We start from the raw sequence: 16,125 nt of genomic DNA on the forward strand, positions 1-16,125 counted from the left end.
ACACATCCCGGCCACAAACATCCACCAGCGCCAGGGTTAGAGCCTTTTGTTGCATCAGTTACAATCACTGAACAGAATCTAAAGCCAGAAAAGACACACACAAAACTGGAAAAGAAGAAAACTAAAACAACAAGTTCATGAAGCACGGGGAAGGTGACATCCAACTTCCCCTCTGCCAACAGCTACAGCAGGGGAGCCCAGAGAAGTAATGAACCACTTGCCTCCCACCCTCCCCACCCCCCACCCCACTACTCCCTCCCACCCTCCCACCCCAAATCCCAGCACGGCAGCGAGACCCCAGCCCCATACCCGGGGCTACAGGCTGTAGAACTTCAGGCTCCGATCCATGCCCGTTGAGGCAATGAACTTGGCGTGGTGGCCAAAAGCCACTCCCGTGGTGAGACCGCTGTGCTCTGGGGAGGGAAGACAGGCCGTGGTTACGGCATCGAGCGGAGTTAGTCCCTGCCTGCTCCCTGCTGAGGGTGGCATGGGCAGAGCCCGGCCATCTCCGTGCCTGCACCCCACAGCTTGCTCTGCAGACCCAGGAGAGCATTTTCTTTCCCCGGGAGGGAACCTACACACATCCCCCAGCCACTCACCCGTGAAGTGGAGGATTTCTGTCCACTGCTTGCAGATGTAGATCTGGACGTCCGTCCCACCCAGGGCCAGGTAGGTGCCGCTCTGGTCGAAGATGAGAGACTTCACCTGCGGAGGAGAAGGGGAATGAGGCTTCAGACCAGGCCCAGAAAGCTTCAAACGACCTCTCGGGGTGCCAGGGTGGGCAGCACCTCCGCATCAGGCTCCCCCAAAGCAGAGGAGCGCAGTCGGAAGCAGGCCTGGGATGGTGGGCACTGGGAGAGGAGCCTGCCAGCCTGCCCATAATGGGGGGAAAAGGGGACAGTTACATACCTCGAAGTTGTTGTCCAGCTGCAACGTCTTGAAGTTCTTAAGCTTACGCAAGTCCCAGAGCTTGACAGAGGAGTCGTCCGCTGCCGTGGCCAGGTAGTAGCCGTTCTCGGAGAAGGCGATGCTGGTGATGGGGCCCGAGTGCCCCGGGAAGTTGGCCACATTGGTGCGTTCCTGGGGATAAGGCAGTTAGAGACAGGCTGCTGGCAGGGAACCGCAGCACCCTCATGGCCAGGAAATCAGAGAGCAGGTCCTTGCAACTGCAGCTCAACTCTCTTATCAACAATCTGCTTCAGAGTTAAAACACAGGCAAGTGAACGGAGACTGTGCCGCTTCTGTCTGCTCTTTATTTGCCCTGAACTACAGCTTGACAGGCTGACATGGGGCTATAGAGCTGACCTGCTGACAGCCAGAGCTGTTCCTGCGCTGGAGCTACAGTGCATCGCTAAAGCGGGGCTACGCTGACAAATTCACAACCGTGGGACCGAGCAAGGCCCACACGCATCCAGCACAGACTCATCCCGCAGCAGAGCCAGGCAGCCTGCCTGCGAACCCTCCTCCTCCTCGCTGATTCTCGTGGGAACACAGCAAACACCATCTTGTCACAAGGCAACTCCTGATCACCATCTACGGCACCAGAAGTGACTGCTCTTGAGCTAAAGCTTTGTATTTTTGGAGGAAACCTCAGAAAAGATTCCCCAAAGCCCACTCCAGCAGACACGGGCACCACACCTCAGACTGAACACTCTGCTGGGCACCAAACCGAGCACACCCCCAACACACCACCTCCCTTTCCCCCCTCCCTGCACACCCAGGGCCAGCCCTACCTTCAAATCCCAGATCTTGATCTGAGAGTCCATTGTCCCAGTTCCAAAAATGAGCCCGTCCGGGTGAAACTGGGCGCAGGTGAGAGCTGCAGAGACACAGGGGGAGATTCGGAGGGTTGGGGAGACTTTCTGAATTTGTTAGCAGGCCCCACACCGCCCAAGTTCTTCTGAGCTCCCGGAGCCCAGGGACCCACAGGCAGAAAAATCCCTTCTCCGCAGGCTTGTGACAGCCCCCCTGGGGTGACGATACTTAGCCGTAAGGCTTACCACAGCCAGAGCTCTCATCCGTCACCTTGGTGAGGACACGGCCTGTCTGGATATCGGAGAAAGCCCAGTACTGGAAGAGAGGAACATCGCGTTGAGTAGAGAGAGATCAGCAGCAGTGGGGAGGGGGCCTGTGGTGTGGGGCTGGGTCTCACCTGGTCATCAGAAGAGCTGAGGAGGTAGTCACCTGTTGCGTGGAGGCTCAGCCCTGTCACAGAGCCCTCGTGGGCACGGACAACCTGCACGCACGAGGCGTTGGGCACAGACCAGATCCGGATAGTAGCATCGGGAGAAGCTGAGAACACCAGGTCCTAGACAGGGAAGTTCACGTCAAAAGTCGTTCATCTCTCCATCTGAGAGCGCTCCCCACAGGCAAGAACTGGCCCATCACCAGCCCGCATGGAGGCGGAGAGCCCACTGGAACAGAGCAGCAGAAAAGGGCCCAGAAAGCCTGATCTGGGGCAGCCTGGCTGTGAGGGAAAAGGCTGAATGCAAGCCTGAGCGCACCTGAGACGGATGGAAGACAACACTGGTAACCTTCTTGGAGTGCCCTTTGAGCGTCGCCAGGATCTGCTCTGAGCTCTTGTCAAAGACAATGACGTTTTTATCAGCCCCGCCTGGAAAACAAAGCAGGGAGCGGTGAGAGACAGGAGTCTGCAGCTAACTGAGTCCAAGTCCACCCACCTTTCCTAGGGACCGCTGTCCTAAGAAGCTTTGCCATGAGGCGAGAGAATGCCTCATGCCCCTTGACCCACCTCTATCCCTTGAAAGCACAGAGAAAGGGACCTGCTCCCAGGCAGCCACAGGCTCTTAGCTGACACCAAGCAGTCCCAAGCAAGCGGAGGAGGCTCCCTTACCGGTGAGGATCTTGTTGGTGTCGGAAGGACAGAGGTCCAAGGCAAGGATCCCTGGGATGCTGGCGCTGTGCAGCCCCTGCGCAAGGTAGGACAACGCCAGATTAATGCCACAAGCAAGAAAATGCCCCCAAAGGGAATAGAGAGGCCCGCGAGGGAGCCCAGGGTGTTTCATTGTGACAGCGGGAGCCTATAACGCATCTACTGCAGCACAGGTCCCTGATGGCTGTGGCACAGAGTCACGACCCTCCCCTTGCTCTCCCCAGCAGCAGATCTGTCGCTTATTGATGCTGCAAAGCGGCACAGGAGAGGCCCATATGCCCAGCTACACGGGGGAGTTTTAGAGCCCCAATTTCACATCACGGCACTCACCACGTGCGAGGCGACCTGCCGGTACTTGCTGAGCTCCTCCGGCTTCACCAGCTCCTCTGGAACCGTCTTGCCTCTCTGCAAAAGGAAAACAGTACGGGAGATAAACATTGGCCTCTCTCGGGGCACAGCATGCCCTGGCTGCCACAGCATCTTCGGAACAAAATGGGGCTACTTACCTTCTTACGCTCCGTGGTCAGCACCGTAGCCTTGTCTTGAAGCTGTGAAACAAGAGAAGGGTGTTCACAGATTGACTGGGGCTCCCGCGGGGGAAAGCTGGAGAACAGCCACCGCTAAAGCCTGTGGCAGCACAAGTGGAAGTCCCCTTACCTTCTGGATGATTTCGGGGGTCATGCCCGCAAGCTCTCCCAGATCCATGGACTCCCCAGCTCCCTGTACGGGACAGAGAAGGGGGCTGGTTACACCCAGAGGTGGAACACAGGGAAAATGAGTGAAGATTGGCAGCGGGGGACAAAGGGGGAAAGTGCCGAGATGGGCAGCAGGGACTTACCGCCACGTTTGGCTGGGAGGACGGCACCGTCTGGGGCACAATGAGGCCAGCCTGTGGCTTCAGAGTTGCCAAAGCTGCAGAGGCAGAGAAAAGCCATGAGTTTAACAGGCGCTTGAAGGGGAAAGGAGAAGGCAACCAGCGCAGCAATCGCTACCAAGACTACCTGCTGCTGGGCCACGTGCTGCTCTCTCCTCCCCAGCTCCCCCTCCCTGAGGCCCACAGCCCCCACCTCACCTTCTCGGGCAGCGGTGACCTCTTTGGTGAGCCGAGCGATGACACGGCAGGCAGCATCGTGCTGGTAGAGCGCGTGGGACAGCTCCTGGCGTGTCGTCTGCAGCTGCTGGCGCAGAGTGAAGCTGTGCAGCATGACGGCATCCTAGTGGGGCAAAGCAGAGTCAGGCAGGGAGAAACACGTTAGCCCCAGTGCAGGCAGCCGCTGGCGCTCAGCTCCGTCCCCAGCCGTGACCCAGCGCTTACCCACTCATCCTGGAGGGCTTTCAGGATGGCCGGGATACTCGTGGCAGACGGAGGCTTGGGCCGGATCGGGTGGGCAACTATCAACGAGACAGCGTGAACACGTCAACCCCGTCCTCCACCTTCATGTCAATCCCTCCGTTCCGCGGACCCGCTCCTGACACGGCGAAGCCTCCAGTGCTTCCCCCCCGGGGGGGGGAGAACCGGCACAACCCCCCAAATCCCACCCCCATCCCCGTCACCTTTGATGTCGATGAGCTGCTCCTCGGAGAGGGGCTGGTTGTTGACGGGGTCGGTACCGTTCTCCGCGATGTACTTCTCGATCAGCCGCCGCTCGTAGACGTGGTTGGAAACCGGGGAGACGCAGGGATGCTCGGGCACCTCGTTGGAAACTGCAGAGGGGAAGAGGTTACGGCACCGACCAGGGCCTGGTGGGGCCTGATGGAGGCCGTCGCCTCCCCGCTAATCCCTCAACCCGGTAAACCGCCCCCCCGCCCCCCCAGCCCAGCGGGGGGGGCTTCTCTCCACCACCGTCCGCTTCCCGCACTCACTGGAGCAGATAAGAGCCATGGCGGACACCGAGAAGACGCGGTACTACAACTACGGCGATCACGCTCCGGTTCCGGTTTGATTGTGATTATTTATTTTTTTTTCTTGGTTTTGGTTCCGGTTCGCGGCGGCCCGTCGTTAACGGCTCACGCGGCCGCCGCCGCCGCCGCCGCCGCCGCCGGAAACGGAAGCGCTCCCGGCTTGCACCGCGCCAGCGCGCGCGCACACAAACCCCCCCCCCCCCCCAATCCTCGGGAACGGCGCCTCCCAGCATGCCCCGCGCGTCGCCACGGGACTCCGCCCCCTTAGGGGTGTGCGTATCTGTGGGGCCCCGCCCTCTTGGGGGTGTGTCGGGGAAATATCTGTTGCCATAGCGACCGGCTCCCGGCATGCAACGGGACGCCGTCGCTGCGGACTACAGCTCCCGTCGTGCCCCGCGCTCCGGCCCGCCCGGCTCCACATCGCCCCCTTGCGGTGGCGGTGAGCGCTGCCCCGCCGGCGCGGGGGTCGAGGCGGGGGGGGGGGGGGGGGGAAACGGCGACACGAACCGGGCCGTGGGGGGAGGTTACCCCGGGGTGAGACGGCGTGGGCGGGAGGGGATCTTGGAAAAGGGGGGGTGCAGGCCGGGAATGGGTGGACTCGGGGGTGGGGGGGGGCTCCCGGGGGTTGGGGGGGAGAGGGTCCCCGGGAGTGTGGGGGGGGTCGCGGAGGGGGTTGGGGGCACTCGGGGGGACGAGGACGGAGGGAGGGGCGGTCATGGGGATTGGGGGGGAAGGGTATTGTACCCCCCCGGGGGTCTGGGGGGAGTCCCCAGCGAGACAGGGGGAATGGTGGGGGGGGGCACCCAGGGACTGGAGAGGGGCTGAGCGCCCGGTGACACGGGTGGGGGGGGGGGGAGAGCCCGGTGACACGGGAGGGGGGGGGAGACGACGGGGAGGAATGGGGGTGCTCAGGGAGGGGGGGTGCAGGATCTTCTGGGGGGGAGACAACGATGGCTGCACCCCATCCCAGAGCACCCTGCTCCCTCCTCCTCCTCCTCTGGGGCGGGGGGTGCCGGCCCCTCACCCAAAACCGGGCCCGTGCCCTTGGGCAGGGCAGGCGCCGAGTCCCGCTGATCCCCGTCCTAAAGATAGCCAGGGCGGCCGGGCCTGCACGGGGCCAGCTCAGCCCCGGGAGGGGGACACAGACGGACGGACCCCACACTTTGGGGCCATGGCCTTCCCCTCCCGCTCGGGGGACCCCAAAGGCCAGTGTGTGTGGGGGACACGGACCCCGCTCCCCTTGGCTGTTCCCCAAATCGGATCCTGGGACGGTGCCAGCGCTGCCGCTTACGGGCAACGGAGGCGGCCCCGGCACCTTTCCGGAGGGGGAAAAGGCGTCAGCTGCTTGGGGCCGGGGCCGGGGGGGGGGGGAACACGGGGGTCCCGTACCATTCCCACCCCGCTCTCCCTCTCCCCATAGAGACCCCAGGGTCCAAAATGGGGGGCGATGTGGGGTGCCGGGCCTTGTTGGCCGCGCTGCTCTGGATCCCCTTTCTCGGGGTGACGGCAGGGGACCGGGCGGAGGACGGCCAGGACGGTTTTCAAGGCCCGGCTGACGCCAACGCCGCCGACGCCGCCGGTGACCTGCTGTCGCGGCTGGGCCGAGCCGCCTGGGCGACCCTGGAGAGCTGGGTGGGCCCCCAGCCCCTGCAGCTGGTGGCGGAGGTGAGGTCCCGGCCCCACGGCACACACGAAGGAGCCATCCCCGGTGGGGCAGGGACGTGGTGGTGGTGGGCTGCGTCCCACCCACCGGCCGCCAACCCTCCCCCCCGACCCCAGCTCCGGTGCCGTTTCTCCCCGCAGAGCCTCGCCGCAACCCTCTGGATCGTGTCCTCGGGGATCTCGGCAGCCCTGACCACGCTCTGCGGGATCCTGGGGGATCTCCTGGCCGCCTCCGGCATCAGCGGTGAGCTGCGGGAGCTGGGGGTGGTGGTGGGGGGGTAGAAGAACCCGGTTGCGGGACGGCTTTGGCACCCAGCCCCGCCGCCACCGCCGTCACTGTGCTGTCGGTATGACACCCGCCTCCCTCCCAGGGGACCGGCTGGTACGTTCGGTGACGTTGGGCCCCGGCGAGGTGCAACGGGTGTTGCTGTGGGGTCTGGCCGCCCTGGTGGGTTCCTGGTTGCTGTCGCGGTTGTGGGGGCTGCTGCTGCGGGCGTTCCACTGGGTGAAGCTCTGCTGCTTCCTGGGTGCCTTCCTCCACGTCGCGGTGTCCCGGGAGAGCCCCACGGTGCAGGCGGGGATGTTGCTGGGGCTGTGGGTGCTCTACACCCTTTTGGGGTGTCTAGTAGGACCCCCCAGCCCCAGCCCCCAGCTGGATGCCGCCGTGCGCAGCCTAGAGTGGAAGGTGGAAGAGCTGCGACGGCGGCAGAAGTGGGGGGGGCCCCGTAACCGGGAGGAGTGAGGCCCCCCCCCCTCCTCCTGCCCCCATCCTGGGGGGACAGCCCACCCTGCTGCAGCATCCCCAGTGCACCCCGTTGGCTTGGCTCCGTCCCCCCAAGCATGCGTCCTCCCTGCTGAGCCCCCATACCCCTTCCTTTGCCCCCCACCGCTGTCCCGGTTCACCCTGGGGGTGCTGCTCCCGTTAGTGCTCCCCCCGCCCTGGGGGTGGACATGAACCCCCTGTCCTGCTGGGGGAATAGAGGAAGGGCCCCTCCCTCAATGCAGCACCCCCAAAATTGGAGACCCACCTCCTTGCGTACACACCACAGTGCCTTCACGTGAGCCAAGAGTGCCTTCTCCTGGGGTGGGGTTCCTGCTATGGCCCTGGCAGCCCCCTGTGCCCCCCCCAGCCCCAAATCCAGGCCCCCCACGGAGGGGAGGAGAGCCCTAATCCACACTCGCCCAGCCAGCCAGCTCCGGTAACAGCTCGGCATGTAGAGGGGAACCCACTCCCCACCCTGGGCATCTCCCCAGCCCAAAATGGGGGCTCTGCTCGTGCAGGGGGGGGTCGCAGTCCCCCTTGGGGCTAGCGGCCGGGCCCCGTGTTGTCAGTCCTTGGGTTTTAAGCTGCTTTTTAAACTGTTTTGATATGTGGTTCTGAATAAATACGGTTTCATCCTGGCTTGGCTCGGCTGCTCTTTCCGTGGGGAAAGGGCACGGGGAGCAGCGAGCAGGCTGCCCGCTCAGGAACTTGGGGGCTCCCCTTGGGGGCTGCCCGCCCCCCCCCCCCCCAACCCCACTTAGGGTGAACAGGAGTGGGGGGCTGTGGGGGTGGCTCGTTTTTGGGGTGCAGGGAGGGTGCCACACGCTTGCCCTACGTATGTCCCTCTCTGTTTGCTAAGGCCGGCGCTGAGCACGGGGCGGGGGGGTTATCCGTGCCAGGATCCGGCCCCTTCTCCATCCCCATCGCCCTCCAGCCGTCCCCACTGCCCTGCGGCCGGCTGCTCTGCCTCCCTCCCGCTCGCTCCGTGCCCCCGGCCACGTCTGCCCTCCAGTCCCTCTTGTGGCCCCAGTTCCCCCCCTGCCCAGTGTCCCCCAGTCACCCTGATCAGGGTGGGACAAGGAAGGATGGACACCAGCCGGTGTGAGAGTCCCCTCCCTGCTCGGGGGGTCTCTCCACATGATTCCTTTGTGCCCGCTGCTGAGTGGGGATGGTAATGGGGAGTGGGATGGGGAGCAGGGATGGGGATGGGGAGCAGGGATGAGGATGGGGAGTGGGCTGGGGAGCAGGGATGAGGGTGAGGATGGGGAGAGGGATGGGGAGCAGGGATGAGGATGGAGAGTGGGATGGGGAGCAGGGATAAGGATGAGCATGGGGAGAGGGATGGGGAGCAGGGATGAGGATGGGTAGTGGGATGGGGATGGGGAGCAAGGATGAGGATGGGGAGAGGGATGGGGAGCAGGGCTGGGGCTGGGGAGTGGGCTAGGGAGCAGGGATGAGGGTGAGGATGGGGAGAGGGATGGGGAGCAGGGATGAGGATGGGGAGTGGGATGGGGAGCAGGGATGAAGGTGAGGATGGGGAGAGGGATGGGGAGCAGGGCTGGGGCTGGGGAGTGGGCTGGGGAGCAGGGATGAGGGTGAGGATGGGGAGAGGGATGGGGAGCAGGGATGAGGATGGGGAGTGGGATGGGGAGCAGGGATGAGGGTGAGGATGGGGAGAGGGATGGGGAGCAGGGCTGGGGCTGGGGAGTGGGCTGGGGAGCAGGGATGAGGGTGAGGATGGGGAGAGGGATGGGGAGCAGGGATGAGGATGGGGAGTGGGATGGGGAGCAGGGATGAGGGTGAGGATGGGGCTGGGGAGCGGGGCTGGGGCTGGGGAGTGGGATGGGGGGCTGGAGCGGTGCTCGGCGCTGCGCAGCCCGGGGCTGGGACCGGGTTTGGGGAGCGGGGCTGGAGCGGTGCCCGGCGCTGCGCAGGGCGGGCAGGGCCGGTGTTTAGGACCCGGCGGGACGAGGCGGCGCCGGTGCCGGTCCCGCCCCGGCCCCATTGTCTGGGCGCGGAGGCGGAGGGACGGGAGCGGCGGCCGCCGCTCGCACGGACGCGCCGCGGAGCCCGCCCGGCCATGGCCCCCGCACCGGCACCGGCACCGGCACCGGCACCGGCCCCGGGGACCCGGCTGGCGCTGCTGGCCGCCGCCCTGCTCTGCGCCTCGGGTGAGTGCGGCCGCACCGGCACCGGCACCGGCACCGGCAGCCCCGAGCCGGGGTCCGCACCCCATCGCCGGGGATCCGCGCCGTCCCGCGTGGATCCGCTCCCACCGGGGTTCCGCGATCCGGGGCGACCTGCACCCCCCCCCCCCTCCCCATCCCCGAGCATTGGGGATCGCCGGGATCCGCTCCCTCGATCCCGAGGGGATCCCCCAAGGAACGTGGGATCCCTTGTGATCCCGGGGAGGGGACGGGAATCTCCTCCCCATCCGCACGGGATCCCTGCGGTCCGAGGGGATCCGCTTCCCCACGGCCCCCGGGAAGCCGTGATCTGCCGCGCTCCTCTCCCCCGCTGCCCCGCCATCTGCCCGCGGAGCTGTGGACCGGGTGGGATCTGTCTCCGGGCCCGTGGGTAACGTCCCCTACCCGGGTATCCCGGCGGGATCTGTTCCGTGCGCACGGGGATCCCTGGGATCCGGAGCCCCTGATCCTGGATCCCACCCTGAGGGATCCGGCTCCATCCCTCACCCCACCGGGGGAGCGGATCCCCACGCCGCTGGCAGAGCGGGGCGGCCTGACGAGCGCCGCTTCGTTAACGGGGAGCAGCCAGGCCTGGGGGAACCACGCCGACCCCCCCCCCTCCGAGGCTGACCCCGGCACCAGTGGGGTGCCACGCCGACCTCCGGCACCCGCTCCCGTGGGGGGCCGCGATGGTGCAGCATCACACGAGGGACAACCCCCGGGGGACACGGGGTGACCCTGTCCCCAAGGGGACTGGGATGGCCGGGTGGGGGGCTGTGCGGTGCCGCGGCGGTGCCGAAGCCGGATTTCTTCTCGCGGTGCAGCCTCAGACGCGGAGGTGAATCCCCCCACTTGCCACCCCAGGGCAGCCCTTTGCCTCCGTGGCCCCTGAGGCCGGTGACACAGTCCCTGTCCTCGCAGCCACGGGTGACGGGGACCCCCCAGACCCCGTGTACCTGCCGGCGGATCTGGAGCTGCTCGGAGTGCCCGAGTACTACCGGCTGCAGCGGGCAGACCAGGACCTGCCCGCCAACACCTCCCTGCACGCCCGCACCGAGACCTACCTGCTGCTGCGGCACGGCTCCGCCACGCAGCCCCTCGTCCAGGCCACCTACCCACCCTTCAGCACCCGGCAGGTAAAATGGCCCCCACCGTTCCCGCTGCCCCGGGGCAGCCTGTCCCCCCTGCCGCCATCCTTGTCTCTTTGCAGGAGGTGCCCACGGAGAGTCCCCCGGGAAGGGACGGCTCGGCAGCTTGGGCCATCCGTGCCGTGTCCCTTGAGAGCGCCGTGTCCCCGGCCGAGCCCTTCGCCCGCGTCCTCTTCCATCTGCAAGGTCCCGACTGGCTGCCCGGGCAGCGGGACCACCCTGGGGAGCGGGACCACCCCAGGGAGTGGGATCACCCTGGGGAGTGGGACCACCCCGGGGAGCGGGACCACCCCAGGGAGCGGGACCTGCCCTGCGTCGCCCTCCACGCACACCACCGTGGCCGGGTGGCCCGTGGGATGTGTCGCCTGCAGGTCAGTGTCACCCACCGGGGGCCACGGCTTCCCCCGGAGGGGGCTGCCCTGCTCGGCCCCCCACCCTGAGCCAGGGTCCCGCTCTCCCCTCCAGGCACCCCTGGGCGTCTGCGTGGTGGAGCTGGAGATCCCCCCGCGCTGGTTCTCTCCGGCATCCCCTGCCCCACGCAGCCGCCGCCGGGCAGCCGAGTCCCCCAGAAACCCCGAGACCCCCGAGTCCGCCGAGCTGCACTACGGTGTGGTGGGACCGGGGGAGTGCGGCCGTGCCGGGGGCCGGGAACGGAGCCGTGGCGGGGAAGCACCGTGGTACCTGGGCTCGCTGGAACTACGGGCGGCCGAGCCGGCGCGACGGCAGGAGGTCCGGCTGGACGACAAGGTGCTGTTGCGGGTGCCCGACGCCACGCTTCGCCCGGGTCAGCGCTTCACCGCCACCCTCGCCCTGCGGCACAACTTCACCGCCGACCAACTGACGCTTCGGTGAGACACACACCCCCCCCCCCCGGGGCCGGGCAGGGGACCCCCGTGGAGGGTGGCACGTGCCGGGAGGGGGACGTTGTGTGACGGGGATCCGCCGGCAGGATCAAGGCGAAGAAGGGGCTGCAGGTGGTGGCTGCCCGCCCCGGGGCCCCCACCGCCTGGACCGCCCAGCTGGAGCGCACCCGGGGCCCCAAGCACTCGACGGCCGTGGTGACGTGCCGGCGGAGCGGGGACTCTCGCGGTGGCTGGAGGTAGGGAACGGCACGGCACCCCGGCTCCTGGGGTCCCCCGCTATGGGAGGGGGCTTCTGCATGGGGGCCCAGCGCAGCCCAGTAACAGCAAAAGCAACCTGTGCATGACACTGTCCCCATCCCAGTATGACTCAGTTGGTGGAGGGGGACCTGTGTTTTGTGCCGGTCCCATCCCAGTATGGCCCAGTCAAAGCAAAGGGGACCCGTGCATGACACTGCTCCCATCCCAGTATGGCCCAGGGGGACCTGTGCGTTGCGCTGCTCCCATCCCAGTATGGCCCAGGGGAACCTGTGTGTTGCACGACTCCCATCCCAGTATGGCCCAGTCAGAGCAAGGGAACCTGTGTGTTGCACGACTCCCATCCCAGTATGACCCAGGGGGACCTGTGCATTATGCTGCTCCCATCCCAGTACGGCCCAGTTGTCACAGGGGGACATGTGCGTTGCACCACTCCCATCCCAGTATGGCCCAGGGGGACGTGTGCATTGCGCTGCTCCCGTCCCAGTGTGGCTCAGTGGGGGGACTGGGGGACACGGGGCATCCCCGACCCCCGTGCGGTGGTGCAGGGCAGCCGACTCCGCCACGTTCCTGCACCTGGACCTGGCGGTGGAGAACGGGACGGGGGGGCTGGCGCCGGCGCGGCCCCTCACCTGGCAGGTGGAGTACCCCGGCCAGGACCCCGAGGCCCAGAAGGACAAACTTGTGTGGGAGATCCAGGTGTCGGAGCGGGACGTCCGTGCCCTCGTCCCCCTGGTGCAGGTGGGTGCCCCCCCGACCCCGGCCCCCCACCCCACCCCTGTGGGGCCACGAGCTCAGCCCTGCTCTGCCCCATAGGAGCTGGAGATCCTGAACACTGCCCCGCTGACGGGGGTCCCCCGCACCGTGCCGGTGAAACTGGTGGCGGTGGAGGCGGGGGGCGGCGTGACCGAGCTCACCGAGCCGCCGGGCTGCGAGTCGGCCGACAAGCAGGTGCTGCAGGTGAGCGGGGGTCCCGGCGTCCTCCCCCCCGATGCGCCCCCCAACCTTGGCCGGGGGCTGCCAGCTCTTCCTGCCCCTCTGCGTGCCCCCCCATCCAGGTCTCGGATACCTGCGATGCGGTGTTCGTGGGGGGCAAGGAAAGCCGGGGTGCCCGGGGTGCCCGGGTGGACTTCTGGTCCCGGCGCCTGCACGCTTCGCTGCGCTTCACCGTCTGGGCACCGCTGCTGCCCCTGCGCGTCCAGCTGGCTGACACGGCGCTGGAGCAAGTGCGGGGCTGGCGCCTGCCCGGCGGCCCCGAGAGGTGAGCTCAGCGCCCGGGGTGGGAGGGGGACGACCCCCGCCACCGTTCCCTGCCACAGCGGCGAGCGAGGAGGGAGAGCGGGAGCTGAGCCTCGCCACGCTCGTGACACGTGTCCCTGCCCCGCTGAGCCCCCACGGGCTCGTGACACGTGTCCCTGCCCGGCTGAGCCCCGCGGTGCTGTGCAGCCCTGCCCTGCTGAGCCCCCACGCGCTCGTGACACGTCCCCCCCGCCGCCCCGCGCCCCAACAGCCCCACTGAGGCCCTCGGGGCTGGTGACACCGGTGTCCCTGCCATCCCCAGCGCCCCGGCGGAGGCGGAGGAGCCCGGGGAGGAGGCTGAGCGGCGGTCGCGGGGCTGCCGCCCCCAGTACCAGCGGACGGCGGTGAGGGTCCTGGCACATTTCGTAGCCCACCCGCTCGACGGTGGCCGTCACCTCGCCTACCTGCCCAGCCCCGACTGGCTCCTGGATGTCACCCACCTGGTGGCCGGCCGGACCCGGGTGCAGGACCCCCGCGTGGCCTCGCTGGAGGGGGGCACCGTGGTGGTCGGCCGGGAGCCCGGGGTCACGTCTGTGGAGGTAGGCTTGGGGGCTTGTCTTTTGAGGGGGGGGGGGAATGCAGGCGGTAGAAGGGGGGTCCTGGGGGGTGTAGGGGGCTGTAGAGATGGAGACAGAGGGTTGGAGGGGGTCCTGGGGGTAGAGGGGAGCTGGGGAGTGCAGGGCATGAAGGGGGGTGCAAGGGCTGGGGAGATGGAGATAGGAGGCTGGAAGGGGTCCTGGGGGGAGAGGGAAGGAGGTGGGGGGCTGGAGGGGGTCCTGGGGGCACAGGAGAGATGGGGGGGGTGCAGGGGCTGGAGGGAGGAAGGTGGGGGGGCTGGAAGGGGTCCCAGGGGGAGCTGAGGGATGCAGAGGCTGTGGAGAGAGAAATGGGGGGCCAGGGGGCCAGGGCAGGGGTAGTAGGGGATGGAGGCACAGAGGCTGTGAAGTCTGGGGGCTCACGACGTCCCTCCGGTGCCCCCAGGTCCGCTCCCCGCTCTCGGATTCCATCCTGGGAGAGCAGATGCTGGTGGTGTCGGAGGAGAAGGTGACGGTGACGGAGCTGCACGCCCAGGTGGTGTCGGGGCTGTCCCTGACGCTACGGGCAGAACCGGGCCACCCCGGCATGGTCACCGCCACCGCCCAGGGGACGGCCACCCTGCGTGCCCCCAAGCAGGTGAGAGGGGCGGGGAGGGGGGGGTCTGATCCTGGATGCTCGGGGTGGTCGGTGCTGGGGTCCCCGGTGCCCTCCCCATCTCCCTGATGCCATCTCGCCCGGCATCCCTGGCAGGAGGCGACGCTGTCCGTCTGGCTGTCCTTCTCCGACCGCACGCTGGCCCCGCTGGAGCTGTACGGTTGGCAGGACGCGGCGTTGAGCGTGACCTCGTTGGATCCCGCCGTGGCTACCGTGGGGGGCTCGCCCGGCATCCCCGCCGCCCGCCCGTGGGTGGTGGCGGAGGGACCGGGGCGGGGGGCTCTGCTGCAGCTCAGCCTGCAACCCCCGGACGCCTGCCGTCGCGGCCGGCACCGGGCGGCCGCGCTGGTCACCGGCACCGCCTGGCTCGAGGTTGGGGTCGGCCGGCGTACCCCCACCACCGGCAGCCCCCGGCCCCGCGGCGGTCGCCCCCGGCCCAGCTCGCCCTTCCCGCGGGCCGAGGGGGCCATGTCGGGGGAGGCGGTGACGGCGGCCAGCGAGCCGCGGCGGAGGGACCCCGCCGGCGTGGGACCTGCCTCCACCAAGCTCCAGGGGCTGGGGTCTTCCTCGGAGGAAGAAGAGGAGGAAGGCTACGGCCACAACCGCGCCGGCGGGGAGGAAGAGGAGGAAGACGAGATGGTGAAGGCTCCCGAGCGGGTGACCGACCTGGAGATCGGCATGTATGTCCTGCTGGGCGTCTTCTGCCTGGCCATCTTCATCTTCCTCGTCAACTGCATCTTCTTCGTTTTGCGGTACCAGCAGAAGGAGCTGCCGGATGCCGGCGCGGCCCCCTCGGCCCCCCAGCCCCACAACTGGGTCTGGCTGGGCACCGACCAAGAGGAGCTGAGCCGGCAGCTGGACCGCCGGCAGCCCGAGCCCCCGGCCCCCGAATCGGCCCCCGAAACCGGGCGCTGCTGCTGCGGGGTGCCCCCGGGCACCGTGCCGGGCTCCGAAGCTGGGGGTCCCCCCGGCACCCCGACTCCCGCGGCTCCCCTGCCCCGCAAGGAAGGGGGTACGCCGGGGGGCGGCCGGAGGAAGCGGGTGGAATTCGTCACCTTCGCGCCTCCCCGGGTCCCCGAGGAGCCCCCCCAGCCCGCTCCCAACGTCCAGTCCATCCTGGTGGCCAGCGAGGATGACATCCGTTGGGTGTGCGAGGACATGGGGCTGCGGGACCCCGAAGAGCTCAGGAGCTACATGGAGAGGATCCGGGGTAGCTCCTGATCCGGGGGGGAGCGGCCCCCGGCCCCCCCCCCCCCCCCCTCCCCAGCCCCGGGCAAACCAGTAAGGGACCGACCTCCTCCCTGCGCTGCCCTGGGGAGGGGGGGACACCCGTCCCCCCCCTTTCCCCTGCCTGCAGCGGGCTGTGCTGCTCTTGGGGACCGCTGTCCATCCCTCCTGGTGGCCTGAGCCCTGCCCCAGCGGGGCCACCCGAGGGACTGTCCCCAGATGCCCGCAGAGGTGTGTGGGGGGGTCTCCATCCAGCTCAGAGCGTCCCCCTCCTCGGGGTCCACGTCAGCCCCCTCCGCCTCGGTGGCACTGGGGAGGAAGCCGGGGTTGCCCTTACTGCTTTGGGTCTCATTGCGACATTGTGTTCATAGTGATGATGATGATGATGATGAGTCCTGTGGTCTGATCCCAGGGAAGGGTCCCGTGCCCCCCGCCCCACCCACGCCATGGGGAGGAGGGGGGCGCGCGCCCTCCCCCCCTTCACCCCGGCCGCGCATCTGTTTTGTACGACTGGCATTTTCTACCTGTAACGCCCTGGGAAGGGGCTGCCGTGAGGGGCTGTTATTTATGGAAGATTTTTAATTCTGATGTTGTTACAAAAATAAAGTATTTAAAAAAGACAGGCAGCCCCCGTGCCGTGGCATCTGCTCCCACCAGCGGGTCGCATCCTGCCACCGTCCCAGGGCAGGGGCAGTAGGGATGGGGGAAGACGGAGGTGCGGTGTTGGGGGAAACCA

The 16,125-nt window shown here is 67.6% G+C and overlaps 3 protein-coding genes across 3 annotated transcripts; 2 read left to right on the plus strand and 1 right to left on the minus strand.

Moving 5' to 3' along the window:
* Positions 1 to 272: 272 nt before the first annotated feature.
* PRPF19 (pre-mRNA processing factor 19) lies at positions 273 to 4,952 on the minus strand. Its single transcript, XM_049820982.1, has 16 exons — positions 4,757 to 4,952; positions 4,448 to 4,597; positions 4,209 to 4,285; positions 3,966 to 4,107; positions 3,732 to 3,805; positions 3,551 to 3,613; positions 3,400 to 3,441; positions 3,224 to 3,298; positions 2,855 to 2,930; positions 2,505 to 2,614; positions 2,153 to 2,308; positions 2,001 to 2,070; positions 1,734 to 1,819; positions 910 to 1,080; positions 600 to 705; positions 273 to 413 (listed from the first exon to the last, which is right to left on the minus strand). The coding sequence occupies exons 1-16, from the start codon at positions 4,773 to 4,775 to the stop codon at positions 316 to 318; spliced, it is 1,515 nt and encodes a 504-aa protein (XP_049676939.1). The 5' UTR covers positions 4,776 to 4,952; the 3' UTR covers positions 273 to 315.
* Positions 4,953 to 5,114: 162 nt separating this feature from the next.
* TMEM109 (transmembrane protein 109) lies at positions 5,115 to 7,858 on the plus strand. The gene is made up of 4 exons (XM_049821147.1): positions 5,115 to 5,234; positions 6,216 to 6,460; positions 6,599 to 6,701; positions 6,829 to 7,858. Exons 1-4 carry the CDS (start codon positions 5,144 to 5,146, stop codon positions 7,197 to 7,199), a joined length of 810 nt encoding a protein of 269 aa, XP_049677104.1. The 5' UTR covers positions 5,115 to 5,143; the 3' UTR covers positions 7,200 to 7,858.
* Positions 7,859 to 9,177: 1,319 nt separating this feature from the next.
* Positions 9,178 to 16,001, plus strand: TMEM132A (transmembrane protein 132A). The gene is made up of 11 exons (XM_049821019.1): positions 9,178 to 9,391; positions 10,328 to 10,542; positions 10,617 to 10,925; positions 11,020 to 11,402; positions 11,504 to 11,653; positions 12,221 to 12,413; positions 12,489 to 12,632; positions 12,731 to 12,933; positions 13,234 to 13,510; positions 13,953 to 14,144; positions 14,259 to 16,001. The coding sequence occupies exons 1-11, from the start codon at positions 9,301 to 9,303 to the stop codon at positions 15,381 to 15,383; spliced, it is 3,282 nt and encodes a 1,093-aa protein (XP_049676976.1). The 5' UTR covers positions 9,178 to 9,300; the 3' UTR covers positions 15,384 to 16,001.
* Positions 16,002 to 16,125: the final 124 nt, after the last annotated feature.

This window comes from Accipiter gentilis, chromosome 17, assembly GCF_929443795.1.
Source record: "Accipiter gentilis chromosome 17, bAccGen1.1, whole genome shotgun sequence".
Taxonomy (NCBI): domain Eukaryota; kingdom Metazoa; phylum Chordata; class Aves; order Accipitriformes; family Accipitridae; genus Astur; species Astur gentilis.